At 39.7% G+C, this 14,784-nt stretch overlaps 1 protein-coding gene across 2 annotated transcripts in view; it reads right to left on the minus strand.

Moving 5' to 3' along the window:
- Window positions 1-14,784, minus strand: part of TOLLIP (toll interacting protein) — a 48,683-nt gene that overhangs the window by 11,262 nt on the left and 22,637 nt on the right. For both annotated transcript variants that reach the window (XM_065403206.1, XM_065403205.1), the window contains 2 exons: window positions 12,039-12,191; window positions 10,021-10,111 (listed from right to left, as the gene is read on the minus strand). In XM_065403206.1, the coding sequence (XP_065259278.1) occupies window positions 10,021-10,111; window positions 12,039-12,191 (244 nt within the window). The remainder of the gene's footprint in view (window positions 1-10,020; window positions 10,112-12,038; window positions 12,192-14,784) is intronic.

A 14,784-nucleotide genomic window follows, 5' to 3' on the forward strand; every position in this document is an offset into this window, starting at 1 on the left:
TGAAGTCTCTGGAAAGAAAAAGAAAAAAAGAAACGTTTAAAGGCCATTAGCACCTGCAACAGGGCAAAGAGGCTTTTGAATCTTAAAACAGATGTATTAAAACTGTTGTATTGTGACATCCAAGTGCAATGCTCTGTGGTACAATATGTCGTGTACAAACGAAAAGCAATTTCAATGAGCTCGTGCAAAGATTCTCGATCCAATATGGTGGGGTGAGATAAGAGCTCAGAAGACTTACCCAGAGCAAAGTACTCAAGCCCTGAGGATAGGTAGGAAAGGAATAAGACATAAGACATGGAAAAGAAACATTAATCTACTTTTTACCAGGAAATGAACAGTTTACCCTCCAAGGATGAGAGTCAGGCAAATTCAGATACAAAGCTGTTAGACTATGGATCCCAGCCTTCATATTTCCAGTGTCTTTTAATTAGACGTACCTTGTTGCAACAGTCAGATCAGATTTCCTGAAGATATAGTGAGGTGGTTTTACAGAAGTGGTGATCAGAAGGAAAGCTTTGTACCTAGACTGCAATTTCCTTGTGGCAGTGACTTTCTTTTCTCCATGAAAGGCAACATATCCTTATAGCACTGCATACAAATATTTAATACTGATGTGGACTAAGAGCAAGGCGACTTGTAGATCTTAACAGACAAGCTATTATACTAGCCCTCAGCTTTCATACTGTAATAGACTAATTTTTTTTATTCCTATCAGAGAGCTTTTCATTAAAAAATGGTCACTGCAATCAGAGTTTACAATTTCAGAAGAATGAGTGTGCATAAATTAAAGCATCTCTCGTTAAGATGTGCAAGAAGGTGTAGGCACAATAAGCTAAGATTAGATTTGCCTCATTGGTAAGAGATACTCTATGCCCTTGATGGAGCCCTAACGAGCCACTTTTAACGTCTTGTAGTTCTGACTTAGGCTATGTCTACACCACACATCTTTTAGCAACACAGCTGTGCTGCTACAGCCGTGATGCTAAAAGTGTAGTGCAGTGTAGCTGCTGTTTGTCAGCGGGAGAGAGCTCTCCTGATGATAAACTTCCAGCCCCAATGAGCAGCGGTAGCTTTGTCAGCAGGAAAGCTCTCCTGCCGTCAAAGCGCTGTTCACACCGGCGTTTTTCATCTGCAAATGTGGGGGAAATGTTTTTTTCACACCCCTGAATGACAAGTTTTGTCATTCCGGTTCCAGTGTAGATAAAGCCTTAGTCAATCAGAAGTGAACTTCCTTTAGAGCCTATTAACGCTACTCCTTAGCTGGCTGTAGATGTTCTATTCAATGAAGCAAGCTCCTATTGCTTAGGGCTAGTCTACACTGGCAACATCAAAGCGCTACTGCAGCAGCGCTTTAACGTAGCTTGTGTCGTCGCGGCAGAGCGCTGGGAGAGTTCTCCCAGCACTCTAAAAAACAAAACAACAACAACAAAAACCCACCTGCACAAGGGGCGTGGCTCCCAGTGCTGGTGCACTATCTACACTAGCGCTTTACAGTGCTGAAACTTGCTGCGCTCAGGGGGGTGTTTTTTCACACCCCTGAGCAAGAAAGTTGCAGCGCTGTAAAGTGCCAGTGTAGACAAGCCTTAAGTCTACTGCCTCTGCTAGACTACTAGCTCATCAGCCCAGTCATTTGAGAGTTAAGCACCTGAATACTTTTGAGGGTCTGGGCCTAAGTGACTGGGACTGTGAGGGTATATCACTCTGTAGATCACGTGCCTAGCTGAACTTGCATGACAGAGTTGAGGGGGAGCGGTTTGTTTGTTTTTTAAAAGCACAGTGCTTTGAAAGTTAGATGTTTCACCAAAACACTAGTATAACCTCCACCACAGCTCCACTCTGCAAATCAAGGAGAGAACACTAGTTATTGGATGGCATAAAATGCTTTTCTTACTAACAAAAATAATGTTCATAAGTGAAGTTTAATATCATACAGAAATATTCTATTAGTATTTCTGCTCTAGACCAGTATTGCGCATCTCCCCCATCACAGTGGGAAAATGATCCCTTGTTACTCAACATTTTCTTCCTGTGTATATTTCGAGTCTCATCCACTTATTGTAGTGACAAACCATTTTTTCCCTACTTTTTACTCCAGTTAGTACTACAAAGGCTGAGGGAGAGAGAGATTCTATTCTGGCTTGCACATCATGATTAACAGTCCTGCTTGCACTAAGTTCCAAATGCAGAGTCTTTTACTGATGAATGAACCCGAAAGATCATAGCTTGACTTTCAGATAACAGGTTGAGTTTGATTAGAAAAATAACAGGAGTACTTGTGGCACCTTAGAGACTAACAAATTTATTAGAGCATAAGCTTTCGTGGGCTACAACCCACTTCTTCGGATGCATATAGAGTGAACCATATATTGAGGAGATATATATACACACACATACAGAGAGTATGAACAGGTGGGAGTTGTCTTACCAACTCTGAGAGGCCAATTAAGTAAGAAAAAAAACTTTTGAAGTGATAATCAAGAAAGCTTATGCTCTAATAAATTTGTTAGTCTCTAAGGTGCCACAAGTACTCCTGTTATTTTTGCGGATACAGACTAACACGGCTGCTACTCTGAAACCTTTGATTAGAAAGTTGTTTCTCTTTTAAATTGAACAAATTGTGGAAGTCAGACATTTTTACAGTTTTTTTTTTTTAAAGAATAGCAGTTTAACTTTTCTGAATAGACATTAAAACCCAAACACGAGGCAGTGTTTATTGCTATATTTCAGTCACCAAAAAAAAGCCTTATCACCAAAACTTTCACTTAGGAATCAGTCTGCAAGATCATTGCTGGAACAGAATGACACCTAGTGGCTATTTACTTAATTGCAGATGTAGTTCGCTGGGAGAAATTAAGGGTATGTCTACACTGCAATTAAAAACCTGTGGCTTACCCAGCTGATTCAGGCTCACAGGGCTCAAGCTGCAGCGCTGTTTAATTGCCGTGTAGATGTTCAGGCACAAGCTGGAGCCGAGGCTCTAAGACCCTGAGAGGTGGGAGGAGCTCAGGCTGCATCCCAAGATCCCTACACCACAATTAAACAGCCCCTTAGCCCAAGTCAGCCAGGCACAGGGGTCTAACTGCAGTGTAGACATAAACACTTCATAAACCCCATTGTGTAAGATTTTCTCTTTATGATTCCCATTAAGGGGAATGGGACAAGCATGGCTAAATGCCTTGTGGCCTTGGATTCACTTTGAAGGCAAGGGAACTTCTTGAGAAGTGCCAATTGGGGCATCCTACCTATGTCCTTCCAATCTCACTCAAGTAAACAGAGGATGTAACCCCAACTGATATTTAGTTCCTTCCACTAACAATATGTTGTCAGACTTGACAATCTTGAGTGAGATAACAGTAACTGTATCTTCTTCAAAACACATTCTACATGGACTCCCCACTGCAGGCAATTGACAAGAAGTCCCCAGACACAAAGGGGGTGGATCTGGAGAGTCTTATCTGATTGCAAGGCTGTTTGCCTCAGAGTATCTGATCTACAGGCCAAATTATTAGTGTTACTTCAAGTGAAAATATGGATGGACCTTCAGGTAGTGTCTTTGCATCTCTTAACAATGGAGACTTTTCTGAGGCATGCATTTGGGGCCCTTGTAAAATGTACCTTAATATGTCATGAACTAGTGGAGAGATTCTGATCTGCTTGGAAATTTTTACTGTTTCCTAGCATGTGAAGATAATGCTACAAATAAAACAGCCAGCTAGGTGTTTTACAAAGCCCTGGTCAGGCAGTAACTTAAAACCTTACTAACAATGTAGCCTAGCTTTCCCTGCTGATAAGTTGTTTATGTGGAAATCACAGGTCACCTTCAACAAGAATTTGAAATGCAGGTATACCTTTATCTTATCATTCTGGAACACTATATATAATGGCTGAACCATTAATACATAGCTCTCACTCTTCAAGCCAACATGATCATGACCAGAAATGCAGTCTTCAAAGACAGATGGTCCAGGAAACATTCGAGCTGCTAAAATTGTGTTTGTAGGCACCACACAAGTCCCAGAATGGGGGTAACTCCTGAACAATAGGCAACACAATGACATAATTATGTTCAGTTCACGTAGGATTAGAGAATATAGTGGAATCTTGCACCAGTGAAATTGTAAGCCAGGTGCACTTTGACCAAACTGAAGGAGAGATTAGATTGCTTGATGTAAAACAAGTAGTTCACAATAAAAGATTAACAGAATAATAATGAAGTTCAGATCCTTTAATCTTGCCCAGATAGAGAACCAGGTCCATTTCACAGAACGTGAATTTTCGGGTGGAATATTTCCTCCTTTCAAGTAGAATTTTCTGGTCTTTTTAAATTCAATCTAAACTGTTCAACTAACCAACCACTAGGCAAAGAGCTCAAATCAGGATGTAAAAGCTTCTGGGTCAGGAGATCTGACAAACTGAGCAGAGAAAGAAAGATTGGAAGTTCTAGCAGGCCAGAGTACAAAACCCGATGAATCCAAAATGGGGTTCTACAGCTCCACGGGTGATGTTCCCATCATCTCTAACGTGCTGTGGAATGAAAGAAATATCTCACTCCAGTTAGTGAAGATCTCCTGTTGGGATATTTTAAAACAATACTGTCTATCCCTAGGAGATTGAGAACTATGGGCATGCTGTAATGGACACACCAATCCAAAAATTCATAGCCTTCTACCATAAGTATGGATGATGATGATGATGATATGGTAAAATTATGCATAATTCACAGCAGTCTTAATGGTAAAAAATAGATAATTTCATGATATGGTCATTGCGACCTTGCGGACTATGCTGCCATGCATTAACAGTTCATTAGTTCACTTTGAGCTAGTCCTGTTTGAAACAGGACTAGGTTAAAGCAAACTAACAAACAGTTAATGTACAGCAGCTGATCAAAGTGAACTAAAACTGTTAATGTGCAGCAGCACAGTCCATATAAGTGGCAAAATTTACAGATTCTGTGACAATGTTGACCACCGTGACATAGTCATATCTTTAAGCAATAAGCAGGCTCCACCTTTGTAGTTATACATGGTAGTATCATCTCTTAAAATCTGGAGAGAACACCCTTCAGTAAAAGTGAAATGGAATTGGACACTATAAACAAGTTATTCTGTCCAAGACCCCCTGGTCTGAGGTAATGTCATTCTAGGAACTCTTTCCTTGTTCCTACACTGCAGATGAAACTGAACTTGCAGAGGCTGTGATATCACCACTCAGAAGGACAAGATGGTAGTGGTCAATAAGGGTATGCTCATTCACCCCTTGAGTTGTCCAAAGCTGAGGGATTCCAAAGTGTAGCATTAGTAGGTTTAAAGTATCATCTAGAGCTGAGACAAGCAGATAGCACTTGAGGGGAAGGGACTCCAGGAGGAGCTTTAATTGTATCCTGGATAACAGAGATTGATCTCTGGAGCCCCTGGGGCACAGAACTCTCTTCTCCAGTGTGTGGTACAGCTGACCCATGAAAGTGAGTTATAGGAGAAGGTTTCCTACTTGGACCTCTGGAAATAGAGAATAAAGTCAGAAGAAAGAGCAGTGCAGAGAGCTGGCAGTGAAGGAACTCTACCTGTTGTCAGGAAGAGGAACAGGTGGCATTAGACAGTCAGCACTATGAACTGACTCTCCAGTGTCCAGGCATTCCACAGGAAGTTCCAGAAGCTAGCACCTGGATGACAGCTCCTCCAGATGACCAATACTAGAGGACAATGCTCACAAGCCACCTCAGTGAGGATCCAATGAAGGCAATGCTTGAAGTTTTCCTTTGTGGATCATTCCTCTATTTATGTCTATTTCCACTGCTTGATTTTGTTTTTTTAAAAATCCCTAAAGGCATTTCTGATTATGAACTGGCCAGAGCCATTATCACTATCATTTCCATAGAAAATCCTCTGCTTAGAATGGTTTTCCCAGGAATTGTTTTAAACACTCAAAAATCCTAAAGATATCACCAGTGAGTAACTGAAGAGGTTTGTTTACTGTCACTTTAAAAAACAAAGTGACCAACTGGCATATCGATTACTCTTTACATTCAGTCTCTCTCTACTCTGCTCTGTTCTGACTCTCTGAGATCCTGTCCAAGCTTCCAGAGATTATCAAATGCAAACCTGGAAAGATGCCATGTGCAAAATGAGCTGAATTAAAAAAAAGTTGATTTGGAATTCAAACCCCCCCCCCCCCCAAAAAAAATCAGAAGTATTTAATAAAAACCATTAAACTGTTCGTAATATTTTTCTTCTAAGTCACCTTTGGAGTCTTTTTTTTTTTTTTTTTGAAGTGGAAAAATCTGACATTTGTTAAATAAAGGAAGCAATTCATGATGGTCTGAAAAATAAAGAATTGTTTAAGTAGAGAAGCAGGATTTCCTAATACTTTCATTCACAGTAATAACTGAAGCAACAAGTTAACTCTGAAAACAAATGCAGCAATAATGAGTACAGTACTACATACAAGTGTTCCATAGCCATGGCATAAGTGTGCTACACCACCCATACCAGTACAGGTATGTTACCAGATAAGGACACTTCTATACTACACAAATATGAGTTAGGAAATTAGACGTTTAATATAGGAAATAAATAAGGTCATATGCACTAAATCTCAGATTTCTGTACTTTTCTGCTTTGAAGAGTTTCACCAATAAAAGTTTTTCAAAAGATTTTTTAAAAATATTTTCAAATTAAAGTGGAAAGGGGCAGACAACACTAGATGGTGTGCACATCAGATTACAGAAAAGCACTAATCTTTCAACTCTGAGGAAAGCTTAGTTCGCATGTGACAATGAGTCTCAGGTCAGATCTACATTACAGACTTCTGCTAATACAGGTCAGGGACCACATGTCTTCACACCCCTGTGCTTTTAATGGTATAACTTGTTTTGTTGGTAGGGGTTAGTTTTACTACACAAGTGCAAAGCGCAACGCGCAACTTTGCCACTATAGCTGCATTCACACCAGTACTTTGCTAGTATAGTATACCAGTATTCAGGGCTTAATTTGTGCCAGGGCTAAGCCCCAGCACCTCTGGGCTTGCCACATCAGTTATGAAAGTAAAAAAATTGCTTGAGCCCTGGCACCTCTTTCATTACAAATTAAGCACTGCCAGAGCACTCTTAGTGTAGGCATGGTCCTTACTACAACATGCAATAGGACTGGGCCAGACAGGCTAGCATTGCAATTTTTTGTAGAGCTGTTTGAGAAATTCTGTACAGCATTCAGTTGTAATCTCCCAGGACCCATTCACACCCTCTTGTTTGTGGAGCACTGAAATTCACAAGTACTGTATATGAAGTATTTTTTTATTACATTAATGATTTTGAAGCTACAATAAAAAAAATATTAAATTCTAATTGAAACATGCAAGAACTACATATGCATTTGGTTTACATCATAATGGAATTGCACTTCAGAGTATATGAATTATAGTCAAAACTAGTTAGCTGGCTGATGAAATGAGGTCTAACACTCAATTAAATGGCATTTCTCTGTAACACAATAACTTTTGAATGCTGGAACTGATGAATTCCAAGATTTCAGAGAATGCTCTCCCAGTGGACAGAACCCTACTGATTTTTTTTGGGGGGAGGGGTGAGAGAGAATCAAAGCTGAAAGGAAGAAGTGGGGCACATGCAGTTTCAGCATCTGGTTAGCAGAGCCAGCAGCTTCAACCACCTCTCTTAGTTGTCTATAGATCAAAGAACCAGTTGCTGGTAGCCATTAAACACATTGCTACATAACAATACCCTTCCTCCTCCCCATTTTTAGTTCCTGATACAGTTTAAAATGTTGCTGCCCTGAAAGACTTCTTCCTCAAGATTGAAAGAAAATGAGAGTGGAAAGGAGAAGGCAGTGGTGCACAAAGAGCCCCTGGCTTGGGGGACCCAGAACCACCAGCATGAGGGAGGGAACTGTGTTGCAAGGGGGTTCCTTAACAAGGGGGAAGTGAAAGAATGCCAGAGTCCCTGTTGGGTGCAATGCACTAGGACTACTAAAGCAACAAAGTGTGCAAACCTCTAGTACACTCACTGTTTAATGCTTCAATCTTTTGTATGTGCAGTTATTTCAACGGTCTTGTACACATTACTACTGTGGAGTAAATTTGCTTCCACATCCAGGTAACCCAGATTCCTGATGGAATTTAAGCTTCATATTAACTTTAATAAATGAGTTTGGAATCAGAATTTGGGTTCAACCCTTGGTGCTATGATCATGCCCTATCCATTCTGTCACTTATTCACATGGACTTGAATGCATTTATTAACTTAAACCAAAAAACCCACACTGAATTCAGTCTTTCCCTTTGATGTACACAAACTGACATTATATTAGAGTCAGCTATTGCACCTGAATCCATGTCCATATCATATCAGAATGAAACTTTTAAACACCATATGTCATGTGAGAAATAAAATATCACAAAAAGCCTATTAAATACTTTAGTGCTGCTTCCGAAGTTTGAAAGGCAATTTCACAGTCTAATTGACTTTTACGACTTTTTTACAAAAATAAAGGGGCTCTGCTTCAAAGTATAGGCTCTCTCCTTGTCCCAGTTGTGTACAATAGTACAGTGAATTTCAGCAGAGAAAGTCTATGCTAAACCCTCTGAAGAAAAAGTTGGTCTTCAGCTACTTGTGTATCCTGGGCTGCCATTTTAAATAACTTTATTCTGCATGCTATTGCAAAGAAGCACTCATGGGTAGATTCTGTCCCTCTGTGAGCACAGAAGACCCTGCCAACAGAGTAGAGCAGTTCTGCTACACAAAAGAGGATTTGGAGAGTCTACAGGAGCCAGGACTCCCTGAGTAACAGATCCCAGCTCCATGGAAGCTTCCTGTGCACCACTGTGCAGAAGGAAGTTGGGGTCCAATTGACCTGCTGCCATATAGATTCACTGACAAATCCTCTTGGGAGGATGAGCACAAATACAAAAGAAACTACTTGAGTCCTGTGGCAAGATTCCCAAGTTGCAGAGCAGCTCTGCTGCTCCTCTGTGGCCTCTGGGGAAGATTCCTCTCCTGCACCACAGTGCCTTGGGAATTCCCCATTGCACCTTCCTACTTCCCTTGGCCATACTCTAGAATGAGAAATTGGAATTTGGAATAGAGAGCACGTCCTTAACCCCCAATACAAGTGATCTCCATGATGCTCCCAATCTTTGGTGGGTTCAGGTAAGGGATCCATTTGAGCTGGTAGTAGCCAGCATACTATCTTAGTATTTCTCTGGCAGCCTCTGAATTTCTGCAGAATTTAAACTAATTTAAAAAGAGCGACTAAGCATTATAAATGAAACTGAATTGATGCAAGCACTACCTGAATGAGTATGCACAGACAAATAAGAGCAATGAGAGAGGTGTGAACTGCCCCAATTCATTTCAAAGGCACTAAATCTGAAGCTTTAATGGAGGACTTCAACAACAGCATTAACTATGTCACTGCAGGAACATCCTGCTACTCGGGGACTGTGTAGCACACCATCACTTTTTAGCCTCTCAGTATGTACCTTGCCTATGGTACTGACAGCCCGTCCGACGTGTGAAGATGGGATCTTCCACTGTGCCAGCCTAAGGCCTTGTCCACACAATAAATGTTTATACACAATATTCAGACAATTGTATTTCAGTTTAACTTAAACAGATTTCTAATGTATGTAGAGCTTGTCTATGCATGAAGTTATTCTGCAATAGCTATTCTGCTTTAAATTCACACCCTACCTTGTTCTGCAATAACTCACGTGTAGACTAGTCTTGGTTTAAACCTAAATAAGCTTTTTGGACTGATTTAATTAACCCAGTTTATAAATCACATCTTTAGTTAATGCAATGTAAATCACAGACGAAAAGCTGACTGACTCCATATTTGGGTTTGGTTGCTCTCCTGCCTTCCCTCCACCCCTCAACATTGCACAGTTGAGAAAGGACCATAGAAAAGATACTGCCAACGTCCTCCTACACAGAACACAAGAGACTATTATTCCTTCAGACCTCCAAAATAATTTTCCAAAACCCTTAAGGAAGGATGGAGAACATACCTGCAATAGGTACATATCCAACTCCTTGCTGGTATACTGTGGGCATCAGCACCACTGGCTGCGGCTGCATCATCATGGCAGCTGGTATGGACTTGATACCAAAAGGATGACAGAAAAGAACAGTTAAACACAACTAAAGCGGACAATGCATTTGAGCAAAACCTTCAAGTCTCGCTAGTCACTTTACATTGACTAGTACAGCAAACAGTTTGCTGGCAATAATAGATATGAATATCACTTTTCAGGAAGTCAATGAGTACGCAAAATGAATTGCCATTTGAAGGAACGAATCTATAACCCACGAAGCCATGTCAAATTAAGCTAGCTTTTTGTAACAATTCCCAGATAAAAATGAGGTATTCATTAGTAAGAAGTAGGAAATAATCTGAATTTCCAAAATTCTCGTATATGTTCATGAATTCTGCTTCATTTCACAAATTGTAAAGTTTTTACAATAGAGTAAATTCTGTATAAAGAGCTTTAATCCATTACTATTTAAAAGGGAAGTCATTTCTCAAAATCAAGTGAGTGCAGCTGGATTAATTTAGACGAGCCACAGAATGTGAATATTTGGTTTAAAGCAGTCTCAATTTAGACACTATACAACTTCCATTAATACCAATACTCTCACTGATCAAAGGTAACAAAAAAATCATATTATCCATGTCCACAAGGGGGTGTATTGCAGCTTGCATAGTGTTTTAAAGGTTGATGTCGTCTAAGGCTCCTTGAGCTCTCTGAACATGTTCAGTTATTTTTTTCTTTAATTGGCAATTTTTGCAGGCACTGCTTAAGTCATTCAATACCTACCTTTAGTGATCTAAACTGTTTGTAAAAATGGTGGAATCTTTGTCATGATCAATAAAAATAATTTGGATCCCAAGGTTTTGAACAAGTCAAACCCAAGATCAAGTTGGTCCTGAGTTTGCAGAGTGCTTCTTGCTTAAGTTCTGCCACCCTTACTCCTCAATTAGGAGTACTTAAGAGTAGTTCCACCACTCACTGCAAGTACAAGTGGTAGAGTCCTCCCCATCTGAAGAGTGCCTTCTGGACCAAAAGCCATCTAATTTTTCCAGCACAAAGATTTCCCAGCATCTTCCCCTCGCAAAAGGTTCTTTTAAACTATTCTTAGCCTCGTATGACTTTTGATGTTATGAAATTTATAAGTCTCCAGTTGAGCATAAAACCTACAGTCTTCCATGTGAAAGTAAAAGTTCATTAAAAAGAACAGGAGTACTTGTGGCACCTTAGAGGCTAACAAATTAATATGAGCATAAGCTTTCGTGGGCTACAGCCCACTACTTCAGATGCATCCGAAGAAGTGGGCTGTAGCCCACGAAAGCTTATGCTCAAATTAATTTGTTAGCCTCTAAGGTGTCACAAGTACTCCTGTTCTTTTTGCGGATACAGACTAACATGGCTGCTACTCTAAAAGTTCATTGTGAATTTTGAGCTGTCTGTGCCGTCAACCTAAATGATTAGTTTTAATCATTATAGGAGCACTCAAAATACTCAAAGTGGAGAATGATTAGTTAAGCCTACTCAAACAAACAATCAAGAATACTACTATTCAGGTTACTTAGAAAGCTTGTAGGGGGTGAAGGGTTATATCGTTATACAAGCAGCAACAGTTTCACACAGTTAGAAAAACTAAACTTCAGCTGTAGATAGAACAGCATGGAGGACATGTCATTTTTGAAAAATCAGGAAATATGAAGAACCTCAAAGAATCTGGATACCATTTTTCTCCTTTCAACTCATGATGTGCCCACCTTTTAGGATAACATGCTATACAGCAAGTGCAATATCCAGCTATCTCACTGAGTAGAATGGCAGTGTTTATTGATAGAACAGTTAAAAATATTAGATTCACTTACATCAATAGGCTTCAACAATATAAAATCAACATGACAAAACATGGTTTACTGAGCTGTTCTATAATATCAGACTTCTCCTCTGTTCCCATCCCTAAGAAAGCCACCCTCCATATCCTGAGGGCAAAAACGCATTTGGCTTACCGCATATGACATGACCAGGTTAATCATTCCTTCTTTGTCATCACCCTGCCTTCCACTCAGGCTATACCACTCATCCTCCACCTTTCCTTGTTTCAGAGACTCAGGAATAGTAACGTGTGTCCAGGCGATGCGGTCATCCATTGAAAAGGCTCGCTGAAGGGCATTGGAAATAAAATATTGCTGATCAAACTCGCAGCCTTCAGAAAAAAAAATTCCTGAACATGATTTCTGATTAACGTTCTTTGAACTCAAGTCTCAGTGTCACATTTTACCCATTTCAGTTTTAAGCCATCCTTTGCAACACAACTTTGACAGCAGAAATTAAACACTAGGCTGTTCAGCCAATATTCACTGCAAAGATTTTTCCCTACTGAAGATTGTATTCCAGCAAGGATACAGCTAAGTACCTTTTTAAAAGAGGGACTATGGCTTTTCAGAGTGGGGAGCTGCGACAGGGTAGCCAGAGACAGCTTATTACTTTCATATCCACAGATGGAATATGCTAAAGAAATGCAACATTGGCATCAGTATGGACTGTACTGACAGCAGCTCCAAAGTGATATATATTGTAGGTTCTCAAATGCTGATTGATCTGAATGCCTCTAGTTGCAGTATTGCTACTTTGAACTACTAGCAACCCATTCATCCTCACTATCTTAGCTCACTAAAGGATCCAAACTACATAAAACTGGAAACCAACTTGAGGGGGGAAAGTTATTTTGCACTTTAGACAGCAAGGATAACCTGGCATTTATCAGAGATTTTTTTACAGCCCCAGGAAAAAACTAATTAGTTCCAGTTTAAGGCATTTCCTATTTTTATTTGTAGTTAATACACACCACATTACACTTAGTTTTAGTTACATATTCAAGTTGTAGTTACAAAAGGCAATAGATTTATAGATTATTTAGGGCTGTACAAATAAAAAGTAAACTGCAGTGGGTGTAATACTAATATAGTCATAATATAGAACATCAGAATGTATGTATATATTTTGGTTTGGTATTTTCTCAAGAAGGTTAAACAAGTCATGACTCATTTCAGTTTTCAATATTATATAAACAAGAGTCAAAAACATTCCAGTATAGAAAACAACAAGGAAGCGATGTAGGCTTGAAGCATTAAACAATCAGAAGCATGAAGAGTTGCAGACTACCAGTCCAGGGCCATTTGGCTACGCAGCATTTGGCAGCAGCAGACCAACTTTGATGTAGTGGATAGACTGACCCTATTCCTAACTTCTGAATGGATGTATCTAGTTTGAAAAGATTTGTTCTATGGTTGCTGAACTTGCAGGACGCTAATGCAATTATTTTTCCCAATTTCCAGGTTTAAACTGGGTTTAAGCTGGTATTTACCTGCACCGTCTTCAACTAGTTTTTCCTGGGAAATTGCCAACTCTGTTGCACAGAAAAGTGTTCCCTACAGTTGGAATCCTGAAGTGGAGCCTCCAAATCCACCCTCAGCAAAACCAGTTTTACTTTTGAATAGCTTGACTGTTCACATCAATTTTCTTTGGAGAGAGGACAAAATTAAGCTTCCAAACTGGAAGCAGTGAAAGCCCAATTGCTTGACACATTTAACCCAAAACTGGACAAAAGCATTAAAAACATACTGTAAGGAGCAATCACACAATGGCAGTAAGATTGGTTATCTAGTCTAACAGGTATTTCCACATCTGATTGTTATGATTCTCTAAGCCAAAACAGACTTACTAAAACCAGCACTAGATAAATTTGCTAGAGTAGAATTTTTCATTACCACTTTCTACTACTGGTCGAGCTGCAGAAAAACTTCGGTGTGAGGGCAGAGAATGTATAAGCAATACAAAAAGTTAGAGAGCCTACCAACACTGCCTCCTTTTTGAGGAAGCATATGCTTTGATTCATTTGCAATCATCTCTATCCACTCACCATACAGCCACATCTCTTTTATGATTTCTAATACAACAGTATGTGAGCACCTACCAAGTATCTAAAGATAGACAATACATATTTTTTTCATTCCTAGAATGTAAAAGATAAACCTTGATTAGTTTGTAGGGATTCTCTTGTGTGCACATGCATGGGCCTATGTGGAGAAACTGAGGGTGAGCTAGGCAGAAATGAGATTTATGTGTAGTTGTCGAATTATTAGTGAGGATGTTGGTCATTTCTCTTGTGGGAGTGAGTTCCACAGGTCCAGCTCCTGTGAAAGTTCTGTCTGCTGCAATCACAAGCTTCCACATATTCACCACAGCGCCATTGTTCCAAAGGAATACATTTCCCATGAAAATTAATGTTTTTTAATTCAAGAGGCTGTTGGCGCAGACAGCGAAGCACATGTTCAAAGTGAACAGTTCTGTTAAGTAGATGGGCTATTGCATTTTTTTTTTTTAAACAGATGAAGCTTTTTAAGGGAATGTGGTTTCATTTCTACATTTAACAAATTTCAGTAATCAAGGCAGGAAGTCACGAATGCACAGACCACCACAGTCAGGTCTGAGTCCTATAGGGTCACCAGTTATTTGTCTGTGATTATCTAGGCATCCAACTTATTTTGAAGGAAAAATGCCCTTGATAGTGGCTCATGCTACAAAACAAAGCAAGTTCTTCAACATGCTTCCCATCAGCACCACCTTAGTCTTATCTGGATTCCAGATTAAGACAGCTGCTTTGTAGTGAGCCAATTTCACTTATGTATTGAGAAATGGACCTATTTAACATTTGGTGTAAATGAGAGCTCTCCTAATGATTTCATACTGATC

Source organism: Emys orbicularis, chromosome 4, assembly GCF_028017835.1.
Source record: "Emys orbicularis isolate rEmyOrb1 chromosome 4, rEmyOrb1.hap1, whole genome shotgun sequence".
Classification (NCBI taxonomy): domain Eukaryota; kingdom Metazoa; phylum Chordata; order Testudines; family Emydidae; genus Emys; species Emys orbicularis.